The sequence below is a fragment of the Salmo trutta genome, chromosome 40 (assembly GCF_901001165.1).
Source record: "Salmo trutta chromosome 40, fSalTru1.1, whole genome shotgun sequence".
In the NCBI taxonomy this organism is placed as follows: Eukaryota; Metazoa; Chordata; class Actinopteri; order Salmoniformes; family Salmonidae; genus Salmo; species Salmo trutta.
In genome coordinates this window covers 24,326,099-24,340,755 of record NC_042996.1, presented here as the reverse complement: position 1 = coordinate 24,340,755, position 14,657 = coordinate 24,326,099, and the positions used below count along the sequence as shown (strand labels likewise).

The 14,657-nt window shown below is 43.7% G+C and overlaps 1 protein-coding gene across 3 annotated transcripts in view; it reads left to right on the top strand.

The window, feature by feature from the left end:
* Window positions 1-624: 624 nt before the first annotated feature.
* Window positions 625-14,657, top strand: part of brd1a (bromodomain containing 1a) — a 31,084-nt gene continuing 17,051 nt past the window's right edge. The window contains exons 1-8 of one of the 3 annotated variants that reach the window (XM_029742004.1): window positions 625-1,008; window positions 2,341-2,906; window positions 4,129-4,952; window positions 5,704-5,869; window positions 6,186-6,314; window positions 6,505-6,633; window positions 7,818-8,130; window positions 8,449-8,739. In XM_029742004.1, the coding sequence (XP_029597864.1) occupies window positions 2,358-2,906; window positions 4,129-4,952; window positions 5,704-5,869; window positions 6,186-6,314; window positions 6,505-6,633; window positions 7,818-8,130; window positions 8,449-8,739 (2,401 nt within the window). In that variant the 5' untranslated portion in view covers window positions 625-1,008; window positions 2,341-2,357. Of the gene's footprint in view, window positions 1,009-2,340; window positions 2,907-4,128; window positions 4,953-5,703; window positions 5,870-6,182; window positions 6,315-6,504; window positions 6,634-7,817; window positions 8,131-8,448; window positions 8,740-14,657 lie in introns of all 3 variants that reach the window. The other 2 variants (XM_029742003.1, XM_029742002.1) reach the window with 2 other exon arrangements.

Sequence of the window (14,657 nt, the reverse complement as noted above, 5' to 3'; positions counted from 1 at the left end):
ACCCACAACCCTGGTGTTGCAAACACCATGCTCTACCAACTGAGCCACACGGGACCAATGCGTGACTTTGAGAACGTGGTAGCTGATGACGACCTTCTTTTCTGGTTTGGATAACAAAGATTTTTTATAACTAACCAAAAACAGACCAGAGCCTGTCGTTGCCAATGGGAGCAAATTACTCATAGTGGGCAGAACAAGCAAGGAGTTGGGCAGAGCCAAGCACAAATTAGTGAAATCCTATTGGCTCGTTCTAGCATTTATTTGCATATTTCCATTAGGGAACGCCTAGTCTGTGAAGTGCGCGTGTGCAATTACTCAATTCGCCCTTGCACGCATAAACAATGTAATTCTTTGTACATTTGGCAAAGGCTAAAGTCTACTCTGTTTGTTACAGATTCTTGGAAACATACAACTGTATGGAGTTCAAATGTTTCATCGATGAGCAAATTTGCAGAATGTCGGCCAAAATCCATCTCGCTCCATCTACTCCCACTGCCGGCCACTGGGCTTCCTCTCATCACCATATTTGGTAGTGAGTGTTAAACTCCAACCGGATGCGTCAGAGTTACACATCCGATGAATATCGAGCTCATTGTTCTATCTGTGTGTATAATCTGTGTACCTACACTACAACATGACCTATAGTGTACGTAGTTGCGTCGTGCGTAGCGGGTGGGACAACGCTCGTGCACTGCATTGTTGTGGGGGGAGAGCTCGAGCTTGCAGTTGCAGCCTCAAAACGGTTCCAGGCTATAGGGAAGAAGCCAATTCAGATCCTTGAACAAATGCTTTTATGCGCATGATAGAACCCAATCTAGTATTTAACAAGACGCAGAGGGCTCCCAACTGCATTCGTCTCCTTTATTACTGAAAAAGCCTAAGCATCTTCCGCTGGATAAGAACATTGTGTACGGAATTACAGCCACTGAGCAGGCCACATCGCCATTGCTTTCAAAGGCTGTTGACAAGCTACTATCTTCAACCAGCAAAGCTGTTTCTAGTTCTAAGGTATGTGCTTTTTTTGGGTTATTTTTTCCGATGCATTTTATCATGGATTATGAAGAGCATAGTCGGTCAGTAACTGATGAATTATGCATGTGTTGTAGGAAGCGCAATACACGTTTAAAGGGCTCCGTTGCCCTGTTTTGTTTGACGCCATTTGCTAACGTTAGGTTGTTAGCTAACCGTAACTAGCATTAGTAGCTACAGTAATGTTATTGTTAGCTACTAGCCCACACTGGCTTCATCTTTTTTGCGCTATTCGTTGTTATCGCTGTTCTGTTTCTTCAGCCAGCTGCTCGTTTTCTAGAAAGAACCATGACATCCTCGGAACGCGGTAAATTAAATGGTGCAATTTATCATGGTGCAGTTTTATAGTTTGGTGGGTGGGGGGGGCTTGGCTCAGTTGCCTGCCACTCCTAGGCGCAACAAAGTTAGCACAATTTTAAAGGGCACAAATTAACACTCCCCTTGCTTTACGCAGGCTGTGTGAACAATTTGTCCTCTCTGGCACAGCAAACGTTTTTGATTAGACATTTTAGATTGTCTCTGCAACCCAAAACATTTCCTGTGTCTATCTTGTGTTGTAATGTTTAGGCCCTGTGTGATTTACTGCGGACTCTTGCAGTCTCATCTTGAATGATTCTTAAGAATAACCAGACAGTATTTATACATCCATCATCCACTCCAAAACGGACCACATTCTCCATACAAACCCATGCATTTCTTGTTTGTTGTTCAAACTTTTAATTTAACTCTTATCTTGTCATCAGCTGCCTGCACTGCAGCGGTGGTGATAACATTAGCAGTTATCTCATACTTTTTCTGTCATGGGAAACCTGAGTTTCTTTTGAACACAAGCCATGCCTTTTCCCTCAAATCACTACTATCCCCTTGTCCCTCATGCTTTTTAGTGAGACACTTTATTATTCATATGTCTCAGCAGATGCTCTACTCACTCAGTCCCCATTTCCACTCACAAGTATACATTATAGTTTCTAATGTAAACTAATTAAAATTCAACAATGCTATGGAAATTTAAATCCTCAAACTTATATCACACATTGTCGATCAACAGGCCAGCTTCCAGCTATCTATCTATTCAAATACCTTCACCAATTGATGCTTGTTTACATTGTCCTGGTGTTTGTCTCCGTTACCACACCCTTAGGAGGTAAAACCAGTCAAAAATAAACTATTTGTAAAGTTTTTTTTTAACTTAATGACTTAATGTATTGTGATGGTAATCTATGTCTGCTTCTGTTGTCATCCCCATGCTTGTTTACTTTATTGTGTTGTGATATAGACTCCTCTATGTACCTGCTTCTCTTCTCCTTGCAGCTGTTCAGGTGTTGAGGATGAGGAAGAAGGCTCGGTACCACAGGGTCCCCGAGCCCCAGCGGCCGCCCTCCCCCATCCAGCCATCCCCCAACAAACAGACTCTGACCTATGCCCAGGCCCAGCGCATGGTGGACATGGAGATTGATGGCCGGATGCACCGGATCAGCATCTACGACAAGCTGGACGTGATCTCGGATGATGACCCTACGGCTCAGGAGATTATGGAGTGCACCAGCAACAAGGAGAACATGGAGAAGCCTCAGCAGACGCTAATGCGCTCCGTCCGGTTAAAAAACAACCAGGAGAAGAGAAGTGCAGCTGCGGTCGCACAGAACCACACAACACATGGAGCTACAGCATCACCAGTACAGACACTTCCAGAGGCCAAGATCCGGACTGTGGAGTATAACCTACCAGCGGTCCCCAGGAGGCCCCCAGTGTACTATAAGTATGTGGAGAAGACGTCAGAGGAGTTGGATGAGGAGGTGGAGTATGATATGGATGAGGAGGACTACGCCTGGCTGGAAGTAGTTAATGATAAGAGGAGGAGTGAGGGCGTCAGTCAGGTAGGCCTTCTCTTTTTAAATTACACCTTTTCATAAGTACGAAAGTTCATGGTGAGGCTGCTCCCCTGTAGCCTGGGTGCCAGTCAATAATTTTTTCCATGGGGTTTTGTACTGTGTATTTAAATACTGTATTCTTGACAGCATATTATAATATTTCTAGTGCTGTACATTGCATTTTAGTTACTCTTTATACACTGCATATTTATTTTTATACTGGATTCTTGCTCGCTCTGATACTCGGTGCACAAAACATTAGGAACACCTGCTCTTTCCATGATGCTGACCAGGTGAAAGCTATGATCCCTTATTGATGTCACCTGTTAAATCCACTTCAATCAGTGTAGATGAAGGGGAGGAGACAGGTTAAGGAAGGATTTTTTAAGCCTTGAGACATGGATTGTGTATGTGTGCCATTGAGGGTGAATGGGCAAGACAAAATATTTAAGTGCTTTTGAACTGGTTATGGTAGTAGGTGACAGGCGCACTGGTTTGTGTGACAAGAACTGCAACGCTGCTGGATTTTTCACGATCAACAGTTTCCTGTGTGTATCACCAATAGGCCACCACCCAAAGGACATCCAGCCAACTTAACACAACATTGGGAAGCATTGCAGTCAACATAGGCCAGCATCCCTGTGGAATGCTTTCTTCACCTTGTGGAGTCCATTCCCCAATGAATTGAGGCTGTTCTGAGGGCAAAATGGGGTGTGGCTCAATATTAGAAAAGATGTTCCTGATGTTTTGTACATTCAGTGTATAGCTACCGCTGTACATATACTAAGAATGCTATCTGGTGTATATACGCATAGATTGCATTTGGATTACTGTTAGTGGTATTACGGTTAATTGGACTAATTCTGGTATTTCTTGTATTTTAATTTTATTTATTCATACATTTTTTTGATTATTTGTGAACTTTGACATTGTACTGCATTGTTAGGAGCTAGTAACATAAGTGTTTCGCTGCAGCCACTGTAACATCTGCTAAACTGTGTATGCGACTAATAAACTTGGATTTGATTTCAGTCTGTTTCTACTCTTTTGCCAACTAGACAAGAGAGCAGAAACACTGACACTCAGGCTAGCTCCCCCCTCCCCCAAAAGAAAGAAAAACAAATGGATCACAGGCTAAGAAAATAATACAACACAACAATAGTCAACAATGTAGAATTAATACTACAATACATGTGCAAATGCTTACTGTTCTCCCTCCATCCACCAGGTGTCCCACAACGTGTTTGAGTTCCTGGTGGACCGCTTTGAGAAAGAGACACAGATGGAGAAGGTGAGCCAGGGCCAGGACAAGCTGACCATAGACGAGGATGCTGTCTGCTGCATCTGCATGGACGGAGACGGCCAGGACAGCAACGTCATCCTCTTCTGTGACATGTGCAACTTGGCTGTGCACCAAGAGTGTTACGGTGTCCCTTACATCCCAGAGGGACAGTGGCTATGCCGGCACTGCCTCCAGTCGCCCACCCAGCCTGCAGGCTGCATACTGTGTCCTAACAAAGGTGGAGCAGTGAAAAAGACTGACGATGACCGCTGGGGTCATGTGGTGTGCGCCCTGTGGGTGCCGGAGGTAGGGTTTTCCAACACAGTCTTCATCGAGCCCATCGACGGAGTCAGCAACATACCGTCCGCCCGCTGGAAGCTCACCTGCTACCTCTGTAAGGAGAAGGGGGTGGGGGCCTGTATCCAGTGTCACAAGGCTAACTGCTACACCGCCTTCCACGTCAGCTGTGCTCAGAAAGCAGGACTCTTTATGAAGATGGAACCAATCAAGGAGTTTACAGAGACCGGCGAACCAACGTTTTCGGTGAAGAAGACTGCTTACTGTGGGGCTCACACCCCCAATAGCTCGGTCAAAAGACCCCTCACCATCTACGAGGACGCCAAACCCAAAAATGGATTGTGTTCCCCTCTGAAAGGGGAGAAGATGAGGGGCGCCAATGCACTGACGAAAGGCAGGAAGAGGAAGAGCAAGAAGGTGGAGCCAGAGGAAGAGGTCCCACCCGTGGCTGTGCCTAGCTTTCCTCCCCAAAGGTAGATTCACTCACCATTCATCTAAGCATGATTTTCATAATTTGCAGATGATCAGACGTATCAGTAAATGTGACAATACACAATACAGTGCCGTGACATGTTTTTGCCCCATTCAAATTTTCTGTCATTTTTTACACTGAATGCTATTAGATTTTCAACCAAAACCTAATATGAAATAACAATGTTGATAATTATTTCATTTATTTAATTAACAAAATTATGCAATACCCAATGTCCCTGTTTGAAAAATGTATTGCCCTCTTCCACTCAACGGATTGTGCCACCTTTAGCTGCAATGACTGCAACCAAATGCTTGCTGTTGATATTAATATTAGGTTTTGGTTGAAGATCTGATAATTCAGTGTAAAATATGCAAAAATAGAGAATCAGACGGGGCAAACTCGCTGTTGGCTGGGCTCCCCGCTTGTGCCATCAAACCCCTGCAACTTATCCAGAATGCAGCAGCCTGCCTAGTTTTCAACCTTCCCAAGTTCACTCATGTCACCTCGCTCCTCTGCACACTTCACTGGCTTCCAGTTGAAGCTCGCATCCACTAAAAGACCATAGTGCTTAGCTATGGAACAACAAGAGGAACTGCCCCTCCCTATCCTCAGGCTATGCTCAAACCCTACACCCCAGGTCAGGACTTAAAGTGAAAAAACATGTTATTCAATTTCAGACCTGGACATTACTTCAATAAGCAACATTTAAAAAAAAAAAAATCATGAATATCTTCTCCATCTGTTCCCAGGTTAAACACCATCCTCAACCGGGTGTCTATGCAGAAAAAGAAGGTGTTTGTGGAGCTGGCTCTAAACTACTGGACTCTAAAGAGACAGGCGAGGAACGGAGTACCCCTCATCAGACGACTACAGTCCAGCCAACAGTCCCTCCAGAAGACCCATGCTGCACAGCCGGTCAGTTAGACGGTCAAGCACTCTTGTCCCCCTGTTTCTGACACAATTCTCATCCCCTGGCTGGTACACTCAATTCCCTCTCACACTCCTATCATTATAAGATACCCCTCTCCTTATTACCATAGCAGTGTCAAAGAGAACAGGCCAAAACTGCCCAGAGGCATATGATTGTTTGTATAAATGAGAGCTCCACTGCTCTCCTTGCATGATTAACAATTCCACTGTTTTCTAACCCTAATGTTGGTGATATTGTTTTTTTTAACTGTACATGTCTGCAATGTTTTAGAAGTCCTGATTTGTGTGATTCCCACAGAAGGAGAGTGAGGAGGAGAGCCGGGCTCTGAAGGAGCAGCTCAAGGAGTGGCATCGTCTAAGACATGACCTGGAGAGAGCCAGGCTATTGCTGGAGCTCATACGCAAGAGGGAGAAACTCAAGAGAGAAGAGGTAGGTTAGATAACTGTAGCTGTCCGTGCAAGCCAACAATGCATAAATATAGCTAACAAGCCAACTATAAGACAATTAGTAGTATAGTATAAATTGGAGCTGCAGGTCCTCCCCCCTCTCTTTCCCCCTCCATGGTTCAGCAGGCATTTACAGTACATCATGATGCTAACGGTCCCCTGTGTGTCCTCAGATGAAGCTGCAGCAGAGCCTGTTGGAGGTCCAGCTGACTCCCTTCAGTATCCTGCTCAGGTCTGTGCTGGAACAGCTACAGGAGAGAGACCAGTCCTTGATCTTTGCTCATCCTGTCGACATCAAAGAGGTAAGGCTTACTTACCATGGTTAGGAGAGCAGCTCTTACTATAACATCTACATACGGCCTGAGATGTTGGAGAGTTGAGGTATTCTTGCTGACGCGACTCGCGTGGTACACAGCGAGGGAGAGCCACTGGTCTGGACAGTAGTCCGTTTGATAATGTAATATTCGGCCAGAAATTGATCAAGCTTTTATTGGTTCTCTCAAACGTCCCCGCCGGTGAGTTTAAACCTCTTGTTGTTTGGATTTATAAATCCAATAGTTACAATGTAAGGGGGCGGTGCTCTGGGGCTGCACATGTGGGTGCAGACACAGAGAATCAAGCAGTAAAAGCACAGCCCCCATCATTATCAACTTCATTAACCCTAACATCGGCAAGGTAGCCTAGAGTGGCAGGGTAGCCTAGAGTGGCAGGGTAGCCTAGAGTGGCAGGGTAGCCTAGAGTGGCAGGGTAGCCTAGAGTGGCAGGGTAGCCTAGAGTGGCAGGGTAGCCTAGAGTGGCAGGGTAGCCTAGAGCGGCAGGGTAGCCTAGAGCGGCAGGGTAGCCTAGAGCGGCAGGGTAGCCTAGAGCGGCAGGGTAGCCTAGAGCGGCAGGGTAGCCTAGAGCGGCAGGGTAGCCTAGAGCGGCAGGGTAGCCTAGAGCGGCAGGGTAGCCTAGAGCGGCAGGGTAGCCTAGAGCGGCAGGGTAGCCTAGTGGTTAGAGTGTTGGACTAGTAACCGAAAGGTTGCAAGTTCGAATCCTCGAGCTGACAAGGTACAAATCTGTCGTTCCCACCCCTGAACCCACTGTTCCTAGGCCGTCATTGAAAATAAGAATTTGTTCTTAACTGACTTGCCTAGTTAAATAAAGGTAAAATAAAAAAATCAAACATTCTTTGAAGTCAGGAGTCTGGCCAGACTAGAGTTGAGATGCTGCTTATGCCTTTTCAGTTTTTATATTTTTATTTAAAATGTAATTATATATATTTTTTAACTTCAATGATTTTATTTTGTTTACTATAGTAGATTTATATCTCAATTCTTCATTCTCCTCCTAGCATAGCATCTGGCCCATCTCATTTGGGCTGATTTTAAAATCCTCAAAGTTTTCCCCAAAAGATATCAGACTGGATTTTACATTTACATCTCAATGCCCTGTAGGTGCTGACTTTCAGATGTTTTTGTATCTCTGTCTATCATTAAACCTGTAGGTGCCTGACTACCTTGACCACATCAAGAACCCCATGGATTTCTCCACTATGAGGAAACGCATTGACGACCAGGCCTACAGCAACCTGGATGATTTTGAGTCTGACTTCAATCTCATCATCTTCAACTGCATGAAGTACAACTGTAAGGATACCTTCTTCCACCGGGCAGCCGCCCGTCTCCGAGACCAGGGTGGGGCTTTGATCAGGAAGACGCGGAGGGATGTGGAACGAATCGGCTTCGAGAAAGACAGCGGGATGCACCTGCCCGAACCGCCCAAGATCGAAGTGCCTCCACCGTTTTCTTGGGAGGACGGTAGGCCTAGCAAGATGAAGAGTTTAGATATATATATATATATATATAGATATAGATATAGATATAGATAGATAGATATAGATCAGTCAATATAGAATACTGGAACAGACGGCAGTGTTTGCAAAGATCCAAATTAATAAAGCATATTCCTGGTCTAAGAGGCACTTTCAATTGAGATGCTCTTTTGAGAATTTTTGTCTAGCAGTTTGCTTAATCTGGATCCTCAATATAATTCTACTTACCTAGGCTACACATTGTTTAAATTAACATCAAGCAAATGTCTCCCAATGACAGTGTTATCTTGGTGTCCTTTCCCAGTGGACCAGTTATTGGTCCCAGCCAACCGGCAGCACATGCCTCTGGAGGAGCAGCTGAAAGAGCTGCTGGAGAAACTGGACCTGACATTCTCCATGAAGTCCAGCCCGTCACGCTCCAAACGCCTCAAGCTGCTCAAGAAGACCATCAACGACGTGCGCAGCGAGTTGAGCTTCGGCCTGAGGAGGGCGTCCCACCACTCCTATTCGCACTCTTCTCCCTCCCATCCAGAAAGGAGTAAAGCTGGGGAGGCAGAGGGCGTGAAGACCAATGGACAGAGTCCTGATAATGAGGGTAGGTTTTTCCAAGTTGTTACTTTATCTGCATTGGGAAACCCAATATGTTGTTATTATTGTAATAATACATTTAATTTGTATAGCGCTTTTCATTACATAGTTATGTCAAAGCTCTACGGAGGATTTATTTATTTATTTTACAATATATACAATTAAAATGTACAACACATTTTAAGGCCGTAAAAGTTCTAAGTGATGAAGAGGCTCTCAGAAGGTCAGGGAGAGCATTCCATAGAGGGGCAAGGGAGCAGAAGGCCCCCATAGTTCTGAGATGTTTCTTGGGGTTTTTAAGTAGTAGGGAGTGGCTTAAGCGGAGAATCCGAGGTGTCTCACTGACTGAGATGAGGTCGCTGATGTAGGTGGGGGTTAATCCATTCAAGGCTTTAAATACAATAATGAGGATTTTGAAGTTGATCCTGGAGTTGTCCGGTAGCCAGTGAACTTGGGCCAGGATCGGTGTGATTTGGTTTGACTTCTTGGTCCTGGTCAGGACCCTGGCAGCACTGTTCTAGATTACTTGGAGCCTCTGTTGTGATATCAATGGCTTCCGGCAGGGTAGCTCTCTCTTCAGGATGACCAAGTCAGACAGTAGCTAGGTTTCCATCCAATTTGTGACAGATTGTCATGCAAATATTCTAATATATGTATAAAGAAAATCTGCACGTTTCATCTACTGAATAAAAATCTAAAGTTCAATGTGTTTCCATCGCATTTAAAAAAATCTACTGATGGTTTTGTCACTAAAACTGTTGCGATTATATAGCAAACTTGCGCAATCTGGTTTTGGCGCATGCATCGATCATCATGTCACCAGCATTCAAATAAAACCCTCTATTTGTTGGAATTTTGCATCAAGCTCATCAACGTCCAACATCTACCTATGCTTTTCCATGTCGTGGTGGTAGTACGACGTAGCATATGGGGAAGCGTGACTTCAAGTTTACTTTGACATAATGGTTTATTATATAATATTTGCCCATAAAGGAGGGGGGTGTGCCTTTAGGAGAGAAGGCGTTATCTTGGAAGCTGGAGTTTTGAACTGGAATGGCAAGGTGGCCTGCTGTGGTGGAATGGATTGCGTGTGTAGTTTGGTAGTGGAGAAGGTCTGAGAGGTAAGGGGGGGCAGGAGAGGTCGACCGATTATGATTTTTCAATGCCGATACCGATTATTGGAGGACCAAAAAAGCCGATACTGATTAATCAGCCGTTTTTATTTTTTGTTGTAATAATGACAATTACAACAATACTGAATGATAACGTATTATATTAAGTTAAAATAAATCAATAAAATTAATTTAGCCTCAAATAAATAATGAAACATGTTCAATTGGGTTTAAATAATGCAAAAACAAAGTGTTGGAGAAGAAAGTAAAAGTGCAATATGTGCCATGTAAAAAAGCTAACATTTAAATTCCTTGCTCAGAACATGAGACCATATGAAAGCTGGTGGTTCCTTTTAACATGAGTCTTCAATATTCCCAGGTAAGAAGTTTTAGGTTGTAGTTATTATAGGAATTATTGGACTATTTCTCTCTATACGATATGTATTTTATATACCTTTGACTATTTGATGTTGTTATAGGCACTTTAGTATTGCCAGTGTAACAGTATAGCTTCCGTCCCTCCTCGCTCCTACCTGGGCTCGAACCAGGAACACATCGACAACAGACACCCTCGAAGCAGCGTTACCCATGCAGAGCAAGGGGAACAACTACTACAAGTCTCAGAGCAAGTGAAGTTTGAAACGCTATTAGCGCGCACCCCGCTAACTAGCTAGCCATTTCACATCGGTTACACCAGCCTAATCTCGGGAGTTGATAGGCTTGAAGTCATAAACAGCACAATGCTTGAAGCATTGCGAAGAGCTGCTGGCAAACGCACGAAAGTGCTGTTTGAATGAATGCTTACGAGCCTGCTGGTGCCTACCATCGCTCAGTCAGACTGCTCTATCAAATCATAGACTTAATTATAACATAATAACACACAGAAATACGAGCCTTTGGTAATTAAAATGGTCGAATCCGGAAACAATCATTTCGAAAACAAAATGTTTATTCTTTCAGTGAAATACGGAACCGTTCCGTATTTTATTTAACGGATGGCATCCCTAAGTCTAAATATTGCTGTTACATTGTACAACCTTCAATGTTATGTCATAATTAAGTACAATTCTGGCAAATTAATTACGGCCTTTGTTAGGAATAAATGGACTTCACACAGTTCGCAATGAGCCAGGTTGCCCCAACTGCTGCATATACCCTGACTGCTTGCATGGAAAGCAAGAGAAGTGATACAATTGTTAAGAAATTCATGTAAGCAGGCAATATTAACTAAATATGCAGGTTTAAAAATATATACTTGTGTATTGATTTTAATGGAAGGCATTGATGATTATGGTTAGGTACAACGACAGTGCTTTTTTTTCGCAAATGTGCTTGTTAAATCATCACCCGTTTGTGGAAATAGGCTGTGATTCAATGAGAAATTAACAGGCACTGCATCGATTATATGCAACGCAGGACACGCTAGATAAACTAGTAATATCATCAACCATGTGTAGTTAACTAGTGATTATGTTAAGATTTTTTTTATAAGATAAGTTTAATGCTAGCTAGCAACTTACCTTGGCTTCTTGCTGCCCTCGCGTAACAGGTAGTCAGCCTGCCACGCAGGCTCCTCGTGGAGTGCAATGTAAGGCAGGTGGTTAGAGCGTTGGACTAGTAACCGGAAGGTTGCAAAAACAAATCCCCGAGCTGACAAGGTTAAAATCTGTCGTTCTGCCCCTGAACAAGGCAGTTAACCCACCATTCCTAGGCCGTCATTGAAAATAAGAATGTGTTCTTAACTGACTTGCCTAGTTAAATATATAAACAAATCGGCAAATCGGTGTCCAAAAATACAGATTATGAAAACTTGAAATCGGCCATTCCGATTAATCGGTCGACCTCTAGGGGGCAGGGTGGTGAAGGGGTTCGTAGGTCAGAAGGAGGATCTTGTAATTCATTCGTTGAGAGACAGTGGAGTTCACAGAGGACATGGGTGATGCTGCCAGGGCTTTGTGTGGGTGAGAAGTCAGGCTGCTGAGTTTTGAACCCTTTGGAGCTTATGGAGGGAGCTTGAGTTGATGCCGGAGAGTAGTGAGTTGCAGTAAAGACTGGAGGAGATTAATGCATGTATGAGGATTTCAGTTTCAGGATGGGAGAGGGAGAACCTGACTTTGGCCAAGCACTCAGATATCCCCAGTGACCTGGTCTCAGGATGTCATGTGCTTCTCAGTCCTTTGTTTTATTGGCGGAAACTAGATATAAACAAAAGCTAGATCAGGAATAAACTATAACCTCTAACCCCTAGTTAGTTAATCCATCATACCATGTAGTGTGCTTAGTCATGCTAACCTGCTACCACGTAGTCATGCTGGGTTCGATTTATATCCCTTGCCTCAGGACATCCCTTTGCCTGGTTGATGAGTGTGCCTGCTGAAGTGGGATACTATTGTAGTTATACAGTGGCAAGAAAAAGTATGTGAACCCTTTTAGAAATAACTGGATTTCTGCATAAATTGGTCATAAAATTTGATCTGATCTTCATCTGGGTCACAACAATGGACAAACAGTCTGCTTAAACTAATAACACACAAACAATTATACATTTTCATGTCTTTATTGAACACACTGCGTAAACATTCACAGTGCAGGGTGGAAAAAGTATGTGACCCTTTGGATTTAATAATTGGTTGACCATCCTTTGTCAGCAATAACATCAACCAAACGTTTTCAGTAGTTGCGGATCAGACCTGCACAACGGTCAGGAGGAATTTGACCATTCCTCTTTACAAAACGGTTTCACTTCAGCAATATTCTTGGGATGTCTGGTGTCATGCCGAGGTCACGCCACAGCATCTCAATCGGGTTGATTTCAGGACTTGTATTTTCTCCTGAAGCCATTCTGTTGTTGATTTACTTCTGTTTTGGGTTGTTGTCCTGTTGCATCACCCAACTTCTGTTGCGCTTCAATTGGCAGATAGTCTAACATTCTCCTGCAAAATGTCTTGATCAACTTGGCAATTTATTTTTCCGGCGAAGATATCAAGCTGTCCGGGCCCTGAGGCAGCAAATCAGCCACAAACCACAATGCTCCCTCCATCATACTTAACAGTTGGGATGAAGTTTTGATGTTGGAGTGCTGTGCCTTTTTTTTCTCCACACATAGTGTTGTGTGTGTGTGCTTTCCAAACAACTAAGAATATTTGGCCCGTAGCGCTGTGGAACAGCCAGGTGCACCTTTGCTAACTTCAGATGTGCAGCAATGTTTTTTTTTGGACAGCACTGGCTTCTTCCGTGGTGTCCTCCCATGAACATCATTATTGTTTACTGTTTTACGTATCGTAGACTCTTCAACAGAGATGCTATCATGTTCCAGAGATTTCTGTAAGTCTTTAACTAACACTATAGGATTCTTCTTAACCTCATTGAGCATTCTGCGCTGTCCTCTTGCAGTCATCTTTGCAGGACGGCCACTCCTAGGAAGAGTAGCAACAGTGGTGAACTTTCTCCATTTATAGACAATTTGTCTTACCGTGGACTGATGAACATCAAGGCTTTAAGAGATACTTTTGTAACCCTTTCCAGCTTTATGCAAGTCAACAATTCTTAATCTTAGGTCTTCTGAGATCTCTTTTGTCCGAGGCATGGTTCACATCAGGTAATGCTTCTTGTGAATAGCAAACAAAAATTTTGTGTGTTTTTCATAGGGCAAGGCAGCTCTAACCAACATCTCCAATCTCGTCTCATTGATTGGACTCCAGGTTAGCGGACTCGTGATGCCAATTAGCTTTTGCAGAAGTCATTAGCCTAGGTGTTCACATACTTTTTCCAACCTACACTGTGAATGTTTAAATTATGTATTTAATATAGGAAAAATACAATAATTTGTGTGTAATTTGTTTAAGCACACGGTTTGTCTATTGTTGTGACTTGGATGAAGATCAGATCAAATTTGATGACCAATTTATGCAGAAATCCAGGTAAATCCAAAGGTTTCACATACTTTTTCTTGCCACTGTATCTGCTTGGTAGCATGGCTTTCTCTTTAACATGGTCATGGTACAGTGGAGTTGATATGCTAGGAGCCTGAATTGATTCACAGTAAACTTACACTAACTCAGTACCTATTAGATTGCCTTCTAGAAAGCAGAATACTTTGCGTGATGTGATTTTTAAATATACACAGCTCAAAAAAATAAAGGGAACACTAAAATAACACATCTTAGATCTGAATGAAATAATCTTATTAACTACTTTTTTCTTTACATAGTTGAATGTGCTGACAACAAAATGACACAAAAATAATCAATGGAAATCCAATTTATCAACCCATGGAGGTCTGGATTTGGAGTCGCACTCAAAATTAAAGTGGAAAACCACACTACAGGCTGATCCAACTTTGATGTAATGTCCTTAAAACAAGTCAAAATGAGGCTCAGTAGTGTGTGTGGCCTCCACGTGCCTGTATGACCTCCCTACAACGCCTGGGCATGCTCCTGATGAGGTGGCGGATAGTCTCCTGAGGGATCTCCTCCCAGACCTGGACTAAAGCATCCGCCAACTCCTGGACAGTCTGTGGTGCAACGTGGCGTTGGTGGATGGAGCGAGACATGATGTCCCAGATGTGCTCAATTGGATTCAGGTCTGGGGAACGGGCGGGCCAGTCCATAGCATCAATGCCTTCCTCTTGCAGGAACTGCTGACACACTCCAGCCACATGAGGTCTAGCATTGTCTTGCATTAGGAGGAACCCAGGGCCAACCGCACCAGCATATGGTCTCACAAGGGGTCTGAGGATCTCATCTCGGTACCTAATGGCAGTCAGGCTACCTCTGGCGAGCACATGGAGGGCTGTGCGGCCCCCCAAAGAAAT